The 20885-nt window shown below is 42.9% G+C and overlaps 1 protein-coding gene across 1 annotated transcript in view; it reads right to left on the bottom strand.

Annotated features, from left to right (window-relative positions):
* Positions 1–18768, bottom strand: part of LOC306919098 (proteinase-activated receptor 1-like) — a 35251-nt gene extending 16483 nt beyond the window's left edge. The window contains exons 1-3 of the mRNA XM_079531932.1: positions 18674–18768; positions 14954–15175; positions 12554–12920 (exon numbers count right to left, since the gene is read on the bottom strand). Coding sequence (XP_079388058.1) covers positions 12554–12920; positions 14954–15175; positions 18674–18761 — 677 coding nt within the window. The 5' untranslated portion in view covers positions 18762–18768. The remainder of the gene's footprint in view (positions 1–12553; positions 12921–14953; positions 15176–18673) is intronic.
* Positions 18769–20885: the final 2117 nt, after the last annotated feature.

The following is a 20885-nucleotide window of genomic DNA, read 5'->3' as shown; positions in this document are numbered from 1 at the left end:
ACTACAGTACGACATTAAAACCAGTCAACTACAGTACTGACATTAAAACCAGTCAACTACAGTATGACATTAAAACCAGTCAACTACAGTACGACATTAAAACCAGTCAACTACAGTATGACATTAAAACCAGTCAACTACAGTACGACATTAAAACCAGTCAACTACAGTACTGACATTAAAACCAGTCAACTACAGTACGACATTAAAACCAGTCAACTACAGTACGACATTAAAACCAGTCAACTACAGTACGACATTAAAACCAGTCAACTACAGTATGACATTAAAACCAGTCAACTACAGTATGACATTAAAACCAGTCAACTACAGTACGACATTAAAACCAGTCAACTACAGTACGACATTAAACCAGTCAACTACAGTACGACATTAAAACCAGTCAACTACAGTACGACATTAAAACCAGTCAACTACAGTACGACATTAAAACCAGTCAACTACAGTATGACATTAAAACCAGTCAACTACAGTATGACATTAAAACCAGTCAACTACAGTACGACATTAAAACCAGTCAACTACAGTAGGCCTACGACATTAAAACCAGTCAACTACAGTATGACATTAAAACCAGTCAACTACAGTACGACATTAAAACCAGTCAACTACAGTATGACATTAAAACCAGTCAACTACAGTATGACATTAAAACCAGTCAACTACAGTACGACATTAAAACCAGTCAACTACAGTACGACATTAAAACCAGTCAACTACAGTACGACATTAAAACCAGTCAACCACAGTACGACATTAAAACCAGTCAACTACAGTACGACATTAAAACCAGTCAACTACAGTATGACATTAAAACCAGTCAACTACAGTACGACATTAAAACCAGTCAACTACAGTACGACATTAAAACCAGTCAACTACAGTACGACATTAAAACCAGTCAACTACAGTATGACATTAAAACCAGTCAACTACAGTATGACATTAAAACCAGTCAACTACAGTATGACATTAAAACCAGTCAACTACAGCACGACATTAAAACCAGTCAACTACAGTATGACATTAAAACCAGTCAACTACAGTACGACATTAAAACCAGTCAACTACAGTACGACATTAAAACCAGTCAACTACAGTATGACATTAAAACCAGTCAACTACAGTACTGACATTAAAACCAGTCAACTACAGTACGACATTAAAACCAGTCAACTACAGTACGACATTAAAACCAGTCAACTACAGTACGACATTAAAACCAGTCAACTACAGTACGACATTAAAACCAGTCAACTACAGTACGACATTAAAACCAGTCAACTACAGTACGACATTAAAACCAGTCAACTACAGTACGACATTAAAACCAGTCAACTACAGTACGACATTAAAACCAGTCAACTACAGTACGACATTAAAACCAGTCAACTACAGTACGACATTAAAACCAGTCAACTACAGTATGACATTAAAACCAGTCAACTACAGTACGACATTAAAACCAGTCAACTACAGTACGACATTAAAACCAGTCAACTACAGTACGACATTAAAACCAGTCAACTACAGTACGACATTAAAACCAGTCAACTACAGTACGACATTAAAACCAGTCAACTACAGTACGACATTAAAACCAGTCAACTACAGTACGACATTAAAACCAGTCAACTACAGTATGACATTAAAACCAGTCAACTACAGTACGACATTAAAACCAGTCAACTACAGTACGACATTAAAAACCAGTCAACTACAGTACGACATTAAAACCAGTCAACTACAGTACGACATTAAAACCAGTCAACTACAGTACGACATTAAAACCAGTCAACTACAGTACGACATTAAAACCAGTCAACTACAGTATGACATTAAAACCAGTCAACTACAGTATGACATTAAAACAAGTCAACTACAGTACGACATTAAAACCAGTCAACTACAGTACGACATTAAAACCAGTCAACTACAGTACGACATTAAAACCAGTCAACTACAGTACGACATTAAAACCAGTCAACTACAGTATGACATTAAAACCAGTCAACTACAGTATGACATTAAAACCAGTCAACTACAGTACGACATTAAAACCAGTCAACTACAGTACGACATTAAAACAAGTCAACTACAGTACGACATTAAAACCAGTCAACTACAGTACGACATTAAAACCAGTCAACTACAGTACGACATTAAAACCAGTCAACTACAGTACGACATTAAAACCAGTCAACTACAGTACGACATTAAAACCAGTCAACTACAGTATGACATTAAAACCAGTCAACTACAGTACGACATTAAAACCAGTCAACTACAGTACGACATTAAAACCAGTCAACTACAGTACGACATTAAAACCAGTCAACTACAGTACGACATTAAAACAAGTCAACTACAGTACGACATTAAAACCAGTCAACTACAGTACGACATTAAAACCAGTCAACTACAGTACGACATTAAAACCAGTCAACTACAGTACGACATTAAAACCAGTCAACTACAGTACGACATTAAAACCAGTCAACTACAGTACGACATTAAAACCAGTCAACTACAGTACGACATTAAAACCAGTCAACTACAGTACGACATTAAAACAAGTCAACTACAGTACGACATTAAAACCAGTCAACTACAGTACGACATTAAAACCAGTCAACTACAGTACGACATTAAAACCAGTCAACTACAGTACGACATTAAAACCAGTCAACTACAGTACGACATTAAAACCAGTCAACTACAGTACGACATTAAAACAAGTCAACTACAGTACGACATTAAAACAAGTCAACTACAGTACGACATTAAAACAAGTCAACTACAGTACGACATTAAAACAAGTCAACTACAGTACCACATTAAAACCAGTCAACTACAGTACGACATTAAAACCAGTCAACTACAGTACGACATTAAAACCAGTCAACTACAGTACCACATTAAAACCAGTCAACTACAGTACGACATTAAAACCAGTCAACTACAGTACCACATTAAAACCAGTCAACTACAGTACGACATTAAAACCAGTCAACTACAGTACCACATTAAAACCAGTCAACTACAGTATGACATTAAAACCAGTCAACTACAGTACGACATTAAAACCAGTCAACTACAGTACCACATTAAAACCAGTCAACTACAGTACGACATTAAAACCAGTCAACTACAGTACCACATTAAAACCAGTCAACTACAGTATGACATTAAAACCAGTCAACTACAGTACGACATTAAAACCAGTCAACTACAGTACGACATTAAAACCAGTCAACTACAGTACGACATTAAAACCAGTCAACTACAGTATGACATTAAAACCAGTCAACTACAGTATGACATTAAAACCAGTCAACTACAGTACGACATTAAAACCAGTCAACTACAGTACGACATTAAAACCAGTCAACTACAGTACGACTTTAAAACCAGTCAACTACAGTACGACATTAAAACCAGTCAACTACAGTATGACATTAAAACCAGTCAACTACAGTACGACATTAAAACCAGTCAACTACAGTACGACATTAAAACCAGTCAACTACAGTATGACATTAAAACCAGTCAACTACAGTACGACATTAAAACCAGTCAACTACAGTACGACATTAAAACCAGTCAACTACAGTAACGACATTAAAACCAGTCAACTACAGTACGACATTAAAACCAGTCAACTACAGTACGACATTAAAACCAGTCAACTACAATACGACATTAAAACCAGTCAACTACAGTACGACATTAAAACCAGTCAACTACAGTACGACATTAAAACCAGTCAACTACAGTACGACATTAAAACCAGTCAACTACAGTACGACATTAAAACCAGTCAACTACAGTACCACATTAAAACCAGTCAACTACAATACGACATTAAAACCAGTCAACTACAGTACCACATTACAACCAGTCAACTACAGTACGACATTAAAACCAGTCAACTACAGTATGACATTAAAACCAGTCAACTACAGTATGACATTAAAACCAGTCAACTACAGTATGACATTAAAACCAGTCAACTACAGTATGACATTAAAACCAGTCAACTACAGTACGACATTAAAACCAGTCAACTACAGTACGACATTAAAACCAGTCAACTACAGTACGACATTAAAACCAGTCAACTACAGTACGACATTAAAACCAGTCAACTACAGTACGACATTAAAACCAGTCAACTACAGTATGACATTAAAACCAGTCAACTACAATACGACATTAAAACCAGTCAACTACAGTACGACATTAAAACCAGTCAACTACAGTACGACATTAAAACCAGTCAACTACAGTACGACATTAAAACCAGTCAACTACAGTATGACATTAAAACCAGTCAACTACAGTATGACATTAAAACCAGTCAACTACAGTACGACATTAAAACCAGTCAACTACAGTACGACATTAAAACAAGTCAACTACAGTACGACTTTAAAACCAGTCAACTACAGTACGACATTAAAACAAGTCAACTACAGTACGACTTTAAAACATTACATTACATTACAGTCATTTAGCAGACGCTTTTATCCAAAGCGACTTACAATAAGTGTATTCAACATAGGTAGGGAACAAAAACTACTAATCACCAGAAGTCTTTAGTGCATTTTCTGCAAAAACAAGCAACCAAGAGTATACCTAGCGCTAAGGTAAAAGTGCAATATATCAGCTACCTATTTCCTTAACCGGATGAGACAAAATAGCTAAATCAAATGAGCATGAGCTAAAACAATTAAGTGTATCGACTAAACAAGATCCAATAAACAATACAACAATAGAAAACAAACGTTCGTACAACTAGTTAACAACAAGTAGGTCAGGCAGAGAGGAAGGGTAGTGTTTCCTGAAGAGGTGGGTTTTCAACCTGCGGCGAAATATGGGCAGTGACTCTGCTGTCCTAACATCAGTGGGGAGTTCATTCCACCACTGTGGGGCCAGAACAGAAAAGAGTCGTGACCGTGTGGATCGGCCAGAAGGACCCTTGAGTGACGAGGCAATCAGTCGCCCCGAGGTGGCAGACCGAAGTGGTCGGGCAGGGGTGTAGGCATCGACCATAGCCCGGAGATAGGAAGGAGCTGTTCCTTTCACTGCCCTATAGGCTAACACCAGGGTTTTGAACTGGATGCGGGCCGCTACGGGGAGCCAGTGTAGAGAACGGAGAAGGATGGTTGTGTGGGAGAACTTGGGGCGGTTGAACACCAGACGAGCCGCAGCTTTCTGAACAAGCTCCAGAGGTCTGATGGCAGATGCCGGAGCACCAGCAAGGAGGGAGTTGCAGTAGTCCAGGCGGGAGATGACGAGAGCCTGGATGAGCACCTGGGCTGCCTTCTCCGTGAGGAAGGGGCGAATCCTCCTGATGTTGTAGAGGAGGAATCTGCAGGACCTTGTCACTGATGCGATGTTTGCCGAGAACGTCAGTTGATCGTCCAGGGTCACACCCAGATTTTTCGCAGTCCGAGTTGAGGTCACCACAGCATTATCAATGGTGATGGCCATGTCTCGGTGCGGACAGCCCTTCCCCGGGAGGAACATCAGCTCGGTCTTGTCCAGGTTGAGCTTCAGGTGGTTTGTCGACATCCACGCCGAGATGTCAGCCAGACAAGCAGCAATGCGTGCCTCCACTTGGGTATCAGGGGGGGGGAATGAGAGGATCAGCTGGGTGTCATCGGCATAGCAGTGGTAGGAAAAGCCATGGGAGTGGATGACAGCACCCAGAGATGTAGTGTAGAGAGAGAAAAGAAGAGGACCCAGAACCGAGCCTTGGGGAACCCCAGTTGTGAGCCTGTGTGGTTCTGACACAGACCCTCTCAGCATCACCTGGTAGGAGCGACCCGTCAGGTAGGATGCAAACAGGGAGAGTGCAGAGCCTGAGACACCCATCCCCTCGAGGGTGGAGAGGAGGATCTGATGGTTCACCGTGTCGAACGCTGCAGACAGGTCCAGGAGTATCAGGACGGAGGAGAGAGAGTTCGCTCTAGCGGCATGGAGCGACTCCGTCACTGCCAGCAGGGCAGTCTCTGTCGAGTGACCCACTTTGAAACCAGACTGGTTGGAGTCCAGGAGGTTGTTCTGGTGGAGATAGGAGGACAGTTGTTTAAAGACAGCACGTTCGAGAGTTTTAGATAGGAAGGATAGAAGGGAAACCGGTCTGTAGTTCTTGATCTCAGAGGGGTCAAGTGTCGGTTTCTTCAGGAGGGGGGTGACTCTGGCAGTCTTGAAAGTAGAGGGAAAGTAGCCAGATGTCAGAGAGGTGTTAATAAGGTGGGTTAAGAAGGGAAGAAGTTCAGGTGCAATAGACTGCAACAGAGTGGATGGGACCGGGTCCAGAGAGCATGAGGTGGGGCGACTAGAGGTAACAAGGAGAAGGACCTCGTTAGGGGAGAGGGGAGAGAAGTGGGATAGAGAGGGGATGGGGGGGGGAAGAGGAGTAGATGAAGGTAGAGAGGGGGGGGTGGCAGGCAGACGGGTGTGGGCAGTGCGCAGGGCACCAGCCGGGGGAGGAGGGAAGGAGGATCGGATATCGTTCACCTTCTTGTCAAAGAAGTTGGCGAAATCGTCAGGGAGGAGGGACGAGGAGGGAGGAGGGGGTGGTGGTTGTAGGAGAGAGGAGAAAGTTTCAAAGAGTTTTTTAGGGTTGGAAGCAGAAGCCTGAATTTTAGTGCAGAAAAAAGCAGCTTTAGCAGCTGATAGAGAGGAGGAAAAAGTAGAAATGAGAGATTGGAAGGTGAGAAGGTCCTCCGGGAGGTTGCCCTTTCTCCATTTGCGCTCAGCCGCTCTCAGGCTCCGTCTCTCAGTCCGCACTGAGTCCGACAACCAGGGGGCAGGTGGAGTTTGGCGTGCAGGCCTGGTGGTGAGGGGACAGAGATGGTCGAGAGAAGAGGATAGAGTAGAGAAGAGAAGATCTGTGGCGGTATCAGGGGATAGAAGAGCAAAGGATTCAGGGGCAGGGAGAGCAGAGAGAACAGAAGAGGAAAGATCAGTGGAGGAAAGTGAGCGAAGATTGTGACGTGAGGAAATCATGTGGGTAGGGAGGGGCTGTGAGGGGGGAGAGGAGAGAGAGAGAGAGTAGGACATGAAGTAGTGATCAGAGAGTTTCTTACCCTTTTCACTGGAAAGAGGAGTGACAGACAGGTTAGCAATAGAGCAGCCTCTGGTGAAGATCAGGTCCAGTTGGTTGCCCGCCTCATGGGTAGGAGGAGATGGGGAAAGAACTAGGTCAAAGGCGGCGAGAAACGGAAGTAGTGGGTCTAGCTGCTTCTCAGTCGGGAGGTTGAAGTCACCCAGAAGGATGAATCCAGAGCCATCGACAGGGAAGTGGGAGACTAGATGGTCCAGCTCCTCCAGGAAGCCACCAGCAGGGCCCGGTGGGCGATAAACAGCTGCAATGGTGAGCTTGACTGGATGAGAAACAGTGACCACATGAAATTCAAATGAGGTAGGAGAGAATAGTGACAGTGAAACAGGAGAGTATTTCCATTTTCTGGAAATGAGCAGACCAACCCCACCACCTGTCCGCACGGCTCTGGGAGTGTGAGAGAAAGAGTACACATCTGACAGAGCCGCGGGCGTAGCAGTGTTTTCTGGTCTGATCCAGGTCTCAGTCAGAGCAAGGAAGTTAAGGGAGAGCAAGGAGGCGTAGGCTGAGATGAAAGCAGATTTGCCTTCCACCACAGCCGAGTGGCAATTCCAAAGCCCTCCCGTTACCACTTGCTCGACGTGAGTTGAAAGAGTAGGATAGATGAGATTAGTTGTGTCGCGACATCTGGGTGTAACCCAGTGTTTGTGCGACCGCCAGGAAGAAGAGAGGACAGGAATAGGAAGGAAACACATTGTAGATCACTAAACATATACTACAATACACTACTATATATGTCACTAATCAATGCTACAGCTTATCGTTCAGTGACGAAGTCGGACTTTGACAAAGTCGCCTGTCGCCTTGTCGCCTTTGTTCGTGACAAAGTCGCCTGTCGCCTTGTCGCCTTTGTTCGCCTGGCCTTCGTTTGCTGGCCGCCGCTTAACAGCTGACGCTTTCACCTGGTGGTATAAGGCCAATCCAACTGATTGCTAATCGTCTGCCAGGAGTGCTGGCTAAACCACTCACTTCACACTTCACAAGGAAATCAAGTGGCCTATACTACTTATCAAGTGGCCTATTACAGGGTGAAACTAATTAAACTAGTCTACTAGCCTACTGTTTGAACACAAACAATACAACTATAAACTACTGACTACCACACAAGCTAATAATATAATACTAATACAAAAGTACTTAGAGTAACACTAACAGCAGTTTGCTAAAATACAGAATAATGCTACTTACTCAACTAGACAGGTCAGGAGCTCTGTTCACTTCAAATGTTGGTTATACACATTGAGCTACTTGCGGTTTACCTTCGGTTTCTCTTTCACATTGACATGGAACTAGTTACACAATGTCCAGGGCCTCAGCCTGGTGCTCAGAGAAGGTCAGAGAAGGTCAACTTGATGCATTTATTTTCTTAAGCGCAAAAGACATGTGCCACTGATTTCAGTCATTTGGATTGCATATTTGAAGCCAGCATATCTTCTTTGGAAGCATGTTGCACAGCGAAAATAGACGATCTACAACAGCTTGTAGATCGGCTGGCTACTTACGGTAATTATTTTAAGATTAGAGCATTTGAAGTGGTCAAACTAAGAAGGAATAAGTCCTTATGCACACAGCACACCTATGAGGAACAGGTGCGTCCGGGAAAAAACCAGTCAACTACAGTACGACATTAAAACCAGTCAACTACAGTACGACTTTAAAACCAGTCAACTACAGTACGACATTAAAACCAGTCAACTACAGTACCACATTAAAACCAGTCAACTACAGTACGACATTAAAACCAGTCAACTACAGTACGACATTAAAACCAGTCAACTACAGTACGACATTAAAACCAGTCAACTACAGTACCACATTAAAACCAGTCAACTACAGTACGACATTAAAACCAGTCAACTACAGTACGACATTAAAACCAGTCAACTACAGTACGACATTAAAACCAGTCAACTACAGTACGACATTAAAACCAGTCAACTACAGTACGACATTAAAACCAGTCAACTACAGTACGACATTAAAACCAGTCAACTACAGTATGACATTAAAACCAGTCAACTACAGTACGACATTAAAACCAGTCAACTACAGTACGACATTAAAACCAGTCAACTACAGTACGACATTAAAACCAGTCAACTACAGTACGACATTAAAACCAGTCAACTACAGTACGACATTAAAACCAGTCAACTACAGTACGACATTAAAACCAGTCAACTACAGTACGACATTAAAACCAGTCAACTACAGTACGACATTAAAACCAGTCAACTACAATACGACATTAAAACCAGTCAACTACAATACGACATTAAAACCAGTCAACTACAGTACGACATTAAAACCAGTCAACTACAATATGACATTAAAACCAGTCAACTACAGTACGACATTAAAACCAGTCAACTACAGTACCACATTAAAACCAGTCAACTACAGTATGACATTAAAACCAGTCAACTACAGTACCACATTAAAACCAGTCAACTACAGTATGACATTAAAACCAGTCAACTACAGTACGACATTAAAACCAGTCAACTACAGTACCACATTAAAACCAGTCAACTACAGTACGACATTAAAACCAGTCAACTACAGTACGACATTAAAACCAGTCAACTACAGTACCACATTAAAACCAGTCAACTACAGTACGACATTAAAACCAGTCAACTACAGTACGACATTAAAACCAGTCAACTACAGTACGACATTAAAACCAGTCAACTACAGTACGACATTAAAACCAGTCAACTACAGTATGACATTAAAACCAGTCAACTACAGTATGACATTAAAACCAGTCAACTACAGTACGACATTAAAACCAGTCAACTACAGTATGACATTAAAACCAGTCAACTACAGTACGACATTAAAACCAGTCAACTACAATACGACATTAAAACCAGTCAACTACAGTATGACATTAAAACCAGTCAACTACAGTACGACATTAAAACCAGTCAACTACAGTACGACATTAAAACCAGTCAACTACAGTACGACATTAAAACCAGTCAACTACAATACGACATTAAAACCAGTCAACTACAATACGACATTAAAACCAGTCAACTACAATACGACATTAAAACCAGTCAACTACAGTACGACATTAAAACCAGTCAACTACAGTACGACATTAAAACCAGTCAACTACAGTACGACAATAAAACCAGTCAACTACAGTACGACATTAAAACCAGTCAACTACAGTACGACATTAAAACCAGTCAACTACAGTACGACATTAAAACCAGTCAACTACAGTACGACATTAAAACCAGTCAACTACAGTATGACATTAAAACCAGTCAACTACAGTACGACATTAAAACCAGTCAACTACAATACGACATTAAAACCAGTCAACTACAATACGACATTAAAACCAGTCAACTACAATACGACATTAAAACCAGTCAACTACAGTACGACATTAAAACCAGTCAACTACAGTACGACATTAAAACCAGTCAACTACAGTACGACATTAAAACCAGTCAACTACAGTACGACATTAAAACCAGTCAACTACAGTACGACATTAAAACCAGTCAACTACAGTACGACATTAAAACCAGTCAACTACAGTACGACATTAAAACCAGTCAACTACAGTATGACATTAAAACCAGTCAACTACAGTACGACATTAAAACCAGTCAACTACAGTACCACATTAAAACCAGTCAACTACAGTACGACATTAAAACCAGTCAACTACAGTACGACATTAAAACCAGTCAACTACAGTACCACATTAAAACCAGTCAACTACAGTACGACATTAAAACCAGTCAACTACAGTACCACATTAAGACCAGTCAACTACAGTATGACATTAAAACCAGTCAACTACAGTACCACATTAAAACCAGTCAACTACAGTATGACATTAAAACCAGTCAACTACAGTACGACATTAAAACCAGTCAACTACAGTACCACATTAAAACCAGTCAACTACAGTACGACATTAAAACCAGTCAACTACAGTACGACATTAAAACCAGTCAACTACAGTACGACATTAAAACCAGTCAACTACAGTATGACATTAAAACCAGTCAACTACAGTATGACATTAAAACCAGTCAACTACAGTACGACATTAAAACCAGTCAACTACAGTATGACATTAAAACCAGTCAACTACAGTACGACATTAAAACCAGTCAACTACAATACGACATTAAAACCAGTCAACTACAGTATGACATTAAAACCAGTCAACTACAGTACGACATTAAAACCAGTCAACTACAGTACGACATTAAAACCAGTCAACTACAGTACGACATTAAAACCAGTCAACTACAATACGACATTAAAACCAGTCAACTACAATACGACATTAAAACCAGTCAACTACAATACGACATTAAAACCAGACAACTACAGTACGACATTAAAACCAGTCAACTACAGTACGACATTAAAACCAGTCAACTACAGTACGACATTAAAACCAGTCAACTACAGTACGACATTAAAACCAGTCAACTACAGTACGACATTAAAACCAGTCAACTACAGTACGACATTAAAACCAGTCAACTACAGTACGACATTAAAACCAGTCAACTACAGTACGACATTAAAACCAGTCAACTACAGTATGACATTAAAACCAGTCAACTACAGTACGACATTAAAACCAGTCAACTACAATACGACATTAAAACCAGTCAACTACAGTATGACATTAAAACCAGTCAACTACAGTAGCCTACGACATTAAAACCAGTCAACTACAGTACGACTTTAAAACCAGTCAACTACAGTACGACATTAAAACCAGTCAACTACAGTACGACATTAAAACCAGTCAACTACAGTATGACATTAAAACCAGTCAACTACAGTATGACATTAAAACCAGTCAACTACAGTACGACATTAAAACCAGTCAACTACAGTACGACATTAAAACCAGTCAACTACAGTATGACATTAAAACCAGTCAACTACAGTACGACATTAAAACCAGTCAACTACAGTACGACATTAAAACCAGTCAACTACAGTACGACATTAAAACCAGTCAACTACAGTACGACATTAAAACCAGTCAACTACAGTACGACATTAAAACCAGTCAACTACAGTATGACATTAAAACCAGTCAACTACAGTATGACATTAAAACCAGTCAACTACAGTACGACATTAAAACCAGTCAACTACAGTACGACATTAAAACCAGTCAACTACAGTACGACATTAAAACCAGTCAACTACAGTATGACATTAAAACCAGTCAACTACAGTACGACTTTAAAACCAGTCAACTACAGTACGACATTAAACCAGTCAACTACAGTACGACATTAAAACCAGTCAACTACAGTACGACATTAAAACCAGTCAACTACAGTACGACATTAAAACCAGTCAAATGAAATAATAATACAACAACGTTACATGTTGCAGTAGAAGGCGGCGGTGACCACGCGGCACATGGCCGGTCCGAAGGGCCAGTCGTTGCCGTTGAAGTGGTACGCCATCCTGAAGGGCAGCAGGACGGCCAGCAGGAGGTCGGCCAGGGCCAGGTTCACCATGTAGACCACGGCCGGCTTCATGGGACGCCCCCCGCCCCTCCCCCCCCTCCGGGAGAACGCCACCACCGCCACCCCGTTGAGCGGCACGCTGACCAGGCAGACCAGCGCGTAGAAGCAGGGCATGAGCACGGTGGACAGAGGACCGCTGAGGAACCGCCGGGCCTCGTCGGACATGAGATGGTCGTCCTCGTCCTGGTGGTCAGAGGCGTTGGAGGCGGTCAGACCCAGCCCTGCAACCACAGGTTCACAATGTAGGTGTTTATTTATTTTTATCCCACGATTTTGTAACCCATTTGTCACCCCCGTATCAATTATCTAATGTGATCCTGGGCTCTGCACACCCTCCGCCAACCTAGTCCCCATATATGGGGGACATGGGGAGAACAACGGACTTGAACTCATGCTTGGAGTGTCCAAGTTGCTCCTTTACACCTGACAGGGGGGAGTTTCCCTGGTTGGACGTAGCGCGTGGAAGGAACACGTTATTCCAACCAGTTCCTTTCCCCTCCATCAGGCGCCCCGGCTGGCCAGGGGGAGGCAGTTTAGAGACCAGGATTACTGCATGTTTTTTGTGAGGTTACCTACCCTAGGGGACATGCGGAGAACATGTGAGGGTACCTACCCTAGGGGACATGGGGAGTACATGTGAGGGTACCTACCCTAGGGGACACGGGGAGAACATGTGAGGGGACCTACCCTAGGGGACACGGGGAGAACATGTGAGGGTACCTACCCTAGGGGACACGGGGAGAACATGTGAGGGGAGAACATGTGAGGGTACCTACCCTAGGGGACACGGGGAGAACATGTGAGGGGAGAACATGTGAGGGTACCTACCCTAGGGGACATGGGGAGAACATGTGAGGGGAGAACATGTGAGGGTACCTACCCTAGGGGACATGGGGAGAACATGTGAGGGGAGAACATGTGAGGGTACCTACCCTAGGGGACACGGGGAGAACATGTGAGGGGAGAACATGTGAGGGTACCTACCCTAGGGGACACGGGGAGAACATGTGAGGGGAGAACATGTGAGGGTACCTACCCTAGGGGACACGGGGAGAACATGTGAGGGGAGAACATGTGAGGGTACCTACCCTAGGGGACACGGGGAGAACATGTGAGGGGAGAACATGTGAGGGTACCTACCCTAGGGGACATGGGGAGAACATGTGAGGGGAGAACATGTGAGGGTACCTACCCTAGGGGACATGGGGAGAACATGTGAGGGGAGAACATGTGAGGGTACCTACCCTAGGGGACACGGGGAGAACATGTTTGAAAATAAGACGATCTACATTAAGGTCACAATGCGCCGCGATGATAGTCTGCTGAAAGTCTTTTCCAAAGATTTAGTCGACTAAAATCAACTAAAACGTACTAGACTAAAACTAACTAAGTCCAAATATGACAAAAACTAAACGGAATGCTATTTAAAAGACTGACTAAAACTTAAAGTTTTGCTGTCAACATCAACATTAGGCTGTACCTGCGGCCCTGCTCGTGTCTTTAGAGGCATCAACATCAACATTAGGCTGTACCTGCGGCCCTGTCAACATCAACATTAGGCTGTACCTGCGGCCCTGTCAACATCAACATTAGGCTGTACCTGCGGCCCTGCTCATCAACATTAGGCTGTACCTGCGGCCCTGTCAACATCAACATTAGGCTGTACCTGCGGCCCTGTCAACATCAACATTAGGCTGTACCTGCGGCCCTGCTCATCAACATTAGGCTGTACCTGCGGCCCTGCTCATCAACATTAGGCTGTACCTGCGGCCCTGCTCATCAACATTAGGCTGTACCTGCGGCCCTGCTCGTGTCTTTAGAGGCATCAACATCAACATTAGGCTGTACCTGCGGCCCTGCATCAACATTAGGCTGTACCTGCGGCCCTGCTCATCAACATTAGGCTGTACCTGCGGCCCTGCTCATCAACATTAGGCTGTACCTGCGGCCCTGCTCATCAACATTAGGCTGTACCTGCGGCCCTGCTCATCAACATTAGGCTGTACCTGCGGCCCTGCTCATCAACATTAGGCTGTACCTGCGGCCCTGCTCATCAACATTAGGCTGTACCTGCGGCCCTGTCAACATCAACATTAGGCTGTACCTGCGGCCCTGTCAACATCAACATTAGGCTGTACCTGCGGCCCTGTACCTGCGGCCCTGCATCAACATTAGGCTGTACCTGCGGCCCTGTCAACATCAACATTAGGCTGTACCTGCGGCCCTGCCCGTGTCTTTAGAGGCGTGTCTGTACCTGCGGCCCTGCTCGTGTCTTTAGAGGCGTTGTTGGTGGTCCGCGGGGGCTCGGCCGCCGCAGAGCTCACCATGACGTCTCTGTACAGGACGGGTTGGTCCACATCGGGTTGGTCCGGGTCTGGGAACGGTTCCTCGGGTTCCTCCTGAGGAGGATCGACCGCCGGGACCACCTGCTTCCTCCTGAGGAACGTCCGACCCGGAGGTCCTGTGACCGGAGCCTCTACGGTGAGTCAAAGCATTAAAAACATGAATTAATGTAAGGTCTGGTGACGGAGCCTCTACGATGAGTCAAAGCATTTAAAACATGAATTAATGTAAGGTCTGGTGACGGAGCCTCTATGGTGAGTCAAAGAAAGCATTATTTAAAACATAAACACATGTTCATGTTCATTCCTTTTCATTAGATGAACGCCCATTTTCAACCTACAGCAATGACATCCCTAAAACTGCAGTGCAAATTACTTAGCTGGAATGTATAGTTGCTGTCCTACTGCCACCTACTGTCCATTTATTATATTACACAGTGGGTGAAAAAAACACACCCCTTAAGGCTAAACCCCACCCACAGAGGTGTGGCTACCAGAGGTATTTTTTGGGCTGACTGACATTGATAGGTACCTACACATGTCAGCCCGGCAAAAACGAATGGTACTCCACTGTATACGTCATATAATTGGTCCTCACAGATGCTCGTTACAACGTTTACATTTTGCCAAAGCAAGTGTCAAAGTATACTAATATATTAAAGTCTAACTCGTGTTGATTAGGTGATGTAATGGTGACAAAACACACATAAAATTCTCTTCATTGTTGATGGCATTTAATGTTTACATTAGAGACAAGATGACGTACATTTAATGTTTGCGTTAGAGACAAGATGACGTACATTTAATGTTTGCGTTAGAGACAAGATGACGTACATTTAGAGACAAGATGACGTACATTTAGATGACGTACATTTAATGTTCGCGTTAGAGACAAGATGACGTACATTTAATGTTTGCGTTAGAGACAAGATGACGTACATTTAATGTTTGCGTTAGAGACAAGATGACGTACATTTAGAGACAAGATGACGTACATTTAGATGACGTACATTTAATGTGTGCGTTAGAGACAAGATGACGTACATTTAATGTTCGCGTTAGAGACAAGATGACGTACATTTAGAGACAAGATGGCGTACATTTAGATGACGTACATTTAATGTTTGCGTTAGAGACAAGATGACGTACATTTAATGTTTGCGGTAGAGACAAGATGACGTACATTTAATGTTTGCGTTAGAGACAAGATGACGTACATGCAGAGACAAGATGACGTACATTTAGATGACGTACATTTAATGTTTGTGTTAGAGACAAGATGACGTACATTTAATGTTTGCGTTAGAGACAAGATGACGTACATTTAATGTTTGCGTTAGAGACAAGATGACGTACATTTAGAGACAAGATGACGTACATTTAGATGACGTACATTTAATGTTTGCGTTAGAGACAAGATGACGTACATTTAATGTTTGCGTTAGAGACAAGATGACGTACATTTAGAGACAAGATGACGTACATTTAGATGACGTACATTTAATGTTTGCGTTAGAGACAAGATGGCGTACATTTAGTGTTTGTGTTAGAGACAAGATGACGTACATTTAATGTTTGCGTTAGAGACAAGATGACGTACATTCAGAGACAAGATGACGTACATTTAGATGACGTACATTCAATGTTTGCGTTAGAGACAAGATGACGTACATTTAATGTTTGCGTTAGAGACAAGATGACGAACAGTTAATGTTTGCGTTAGAGACAAGATGACGTACATTTAGAGACAAGATGACGTACATTTAGATGACGTACATTTAATGTTTGCGTTAGAGACAAGATGACGTACATTTAATGTTTGCGTTAGAGACAAGATGACGTACATTTAAGGTTTGCGTTAGAGACAAGATGACGTACATTTAATGTTTGCGTTAGAGACAAGATGACGTACATTTAATGTCTGCGTCAGAGACAAGATGACGTACATTTAATGTCTGCGTTAGAGACAAGATGACGTACATTTAATGTCTGCGTTAGAGACAAGATGACGTACATTTAATGTCTGCGTTAGAGACAAGATGACGCACATTTAATGTTTGCGTTAGAGACAAGATGACGTACATTTAATGTTTGCGTTAGAGACAAGATGACGTACATTTAATGTTTGCGTTAGAGACAAGATGACGTACATTTAGAGACAAGATGACGTACATTTAATGTTTGCGTTAGAGACAAGATGACGTACATTTAGAGACAAGATGACGTACATTTAATGTTTGCGTTAGAGACAAGATGACGTACATTTAATGTTTGCGTTAGAGACAAGATGACGTACATTTAATGTTTGCGTTAGAGACAAGATGACGTACATTTAATGTTTGCGTTAGAGACAAGATGACGTACATTTAATGTTTGCGTTAGAGACAAGATGACGTACATTTTCCCTTCATTGTCAATGGCGTTTTTAAAACAAACATTGAACTAAAAACAAACATTAAACCTCAATAACAGTTGAAAATGGGGAAAGTATGTCCAGTTGGATTAGCCTTGGCTAATAAGCCAGACCGAATCAGCCGTTGGCAAAAAAATAATTGCCTGCCGGCGGATTACGGTCTGGAGAGGCTCAATTGTACGCCCATTTCCTACACCAGAGAACTGGTGTGGCCAATCGGGACACAGTATGCAATATGGGCGGGATTTGGTACAGTGACATTCAATGCTTGAGACCTTTGACTGACAGTAGCTCTGACCAATTGCGTCAAAGAGAAAATGTTTGAACCCGCCCCCCGGGAAACAAGATCCATACACAGCATCTCCAGACTCAAATACCACACGACAGTGTGATTTGAGTCTGGCTTATTAGCCAGGCTACAGTTGGATGGCCTCAGCATTGTGTAAACAGAGCTATGTCACATTGCATCATAGCATAGATGGTACATACAAATACAGGGTATGAAGCTGTTTTGAAACAAATAGCAGTAAATCTTTTAAAGTCACTTTGGGACAAACATCAGCATTCTTTCCTCAAAACTAAATTGGTATGCAAAAAAAAAATCACACCCGTGTGAAGTGAGGGGCGCTCTAATCATCGTATCCACACTATAGCTGTTTATAGGAGGGGTTAGCGCCCCTCAGAAACCCCTCAGGGGGCCGGACGCCTGCCGTACCCGTCCGGGCGCCTGCCGTACCCGTCCGGGCACCGGCTATAGGCTGGGAAATAAGATAGCGTGTCGCAGGTTCGAGTCCCGATCCCGACGACCTTTGCTGCGTGTCACTCATGACAAAAAAATATATCAAAAAGAGGAAAAAAAAGCCTCAGATATAAAATGAGTTTAAAGTTAGCAGGTCTAGAGGTCTACTCGGTACAGTAATCCATCCAATAATTAGTTATTATACAGTAGATTTACATTACATTATTATATCCGGTATAATATTCCGATTTCCGAATAGATAAAACAACAGCTATAATAGTCTAGAACAGTTGGTTCCCAAACGTTTCCGTCCGTGAACCCAAAACAGAAATTAGATATTCGCCCGCGACCCGAACTAGTGAAAAATAGCAGATCTACAAGCTCACAATAGTGTTGATCGCTTCACGACGCACATGTAACACATCATCATAACACAATCATAACACAACGGTTCCTATACAGTCCATACTGTACTCTTACCGTTACGTAGGGCAGCCCAGGCAGCCTGCGCACACAGCACGACCAACAGCACGTTCACAGCAGGCATTGTTCTGTTCACAGCAGGCATTGTAGTAAATCCTGACGAAATTAATCCCAGACAAGAGAGAGAAAAATAAAAAAGAAATGTATTATTTAATCTAATAAGAATAAAGTATGTGTCCTTGCTTTCCTATATGCGGTTAGCAGCCTGTAGTCTACTCCTCTTCAACACAACAGAGTGGTGACTCCCGCCCAGCTCAGCTCAGCTCAGCCCAGCCTCCAAGCGAGCGGAAAAGTGTCTGGGAAAAACGGGAAGCCCCCCTTCTCTGGGCCACACACACACACACACACACACACACACACACACACACACACACACACACACACACACACACACACACACACACACACACACACACACACACAGGCACACAGTTGGAGCGCATTCCTCTCCTGTGATGTCATTCCTCTGATGGGCCATCCGTCCAATCAAACAAAGTGCTGAGATGCTATCTATACAGTAATATCTATCTATATCTATCTATACAGTACATATCTATACAGTACAGATACCATCCAGTCCGTCAACATGTATGACGTCATGTTTATGAGTCTAAAGAAATGATATAACAATAGAAAACATAGAGCATGAGGTCATAGTTAACAACGTACTGCCCAGATATACGTCTGTATGGAATATCATTATTATTATGTTCAAATTCCACTTCATAGTTTCAAATGCCTTCCTCCAGAATGGAATGTTGCTGAGGTTGCATAGTAGGGTGAGCATATTCACACCCTGTCCCAGTGGGACAGCTGGCACTCACACAAGTGAGGGGCGCTAATATATTAAAGTCTAACTCATGTTCTGTCCTTTGTCTATAGAAGTGTCTATTTGTACGTCTCTAAATGTTTTTGATGATTTGAACATGGTGGACCCTATTGGAAACAAGTGTAATGCTTAATTGGGTCGTCCACTCACAGTTAACAGCCTTTGTATTGAGTTTGTGCTTGAAATGTACTGTAATTCTGCAAACTGTTAATACATTTTTCAATCAATCAATCAATGTTGATTAGGTGATGTAATGGTGATGTAACACAAACGGTGCAAACACAAACATTAAACGCCATTAACAATAAAAGAGACAATATGACGTAATGAGGGACAACATGTTCCCTTTATTGTCAATGGAGTTTTTAAGAACAAACATTGAACTGAAAACAAACATTGAACCTGTATATAGGAGGGCCCTCACAAAATACAACATTTGAAATAAATAAACCGGGACCCATAGCCTACCGCAAGGGTAAGCATGCCTTAGGCATGGCACAGTGAAGGGTGATCACTGGCACACTGGCATTAGTGTCAAAGTCATATGATTTGTCACACACGTTACCGCAGTGAAATTTGTTCTCCGCATTTGACCCATCTCTTGGAGCGGTGAGCCGCAGCCAAGGAGCGGTGAGCTGCAGCCGTGCCGCGCTCGGGAATCATTGGATTAGTAGATTTGACCCCCCAATCCAACCCTTTGATGCTGAGTGCCAAGCAGGGAGGCATTGGGTCCCATTTTTACAGTCTTTGGTATGACCCGGCCGGGGATCGAACCCCAACCTCCCAGTTTCAGGGCGGACACTCTAACCACAAGGCCACTGTCTGGTATGGTGTGAGAGAGAGGATTTGTCTTTTTAAAATAACATTCAATTAAGCTCTCTCAAATGCATGCAAATCCTGCACATGATTCTATATTAATTCAACTGGGGAGGGAGTCTGGAAGATAGGTGCATTATTTCTGGGGAGGGAGTCTGGAAGATAGGTGCATTATTTCTGGGGAGGGAGTCTGGAAGATAGGTGCATTATTTCTGGGGAGGGAGTCTGGAAGATAGGTGCATTATTTCTGGGGAGGGAGTCTGGAAGATAGGTGCATTATTTCTGGGGAGGGAGTCTGGAAGATAGGTGCATTATTTCTAATGATCATGGAGGGAGTCTGGAAGATAGGTGCATTATTTCTAATGATCATGGAGGGAGTCTGGAAGATAGGTGCATTATTTCTGGGGAGGGAGTCTGGAAGATAGGTGCATTATTTATGGGGAGGGAGTCTGGAAGATAGGTGCATTATTTATGGGGAGGGAGTCTGGAAGATAGGTGCATTATTTCTGGGGAGGGAGTCTGGAAGATAGGTGCATTATTTCTGGGGAGGGAGTCTGGAAGATG

The sequence above is a fragment of the Electrona antarctica genome (genome assembly GCF_951216825.1).
Source record: "Electrona antarctica genome assembly, contig: scaffold_199, whole genome shotgun sequence".
In the NCBI taxonomy this organism is placed as follows: domain Eukaryota; kingdom Metazoa; phylum Chordata; class Actinopteri; order Myctophiformes; family Myctophidae; genus Electrona; species Electrona antarctica.
This window is presented reverse-complemented; position numbering and strand designations above follow the sequence as displayed.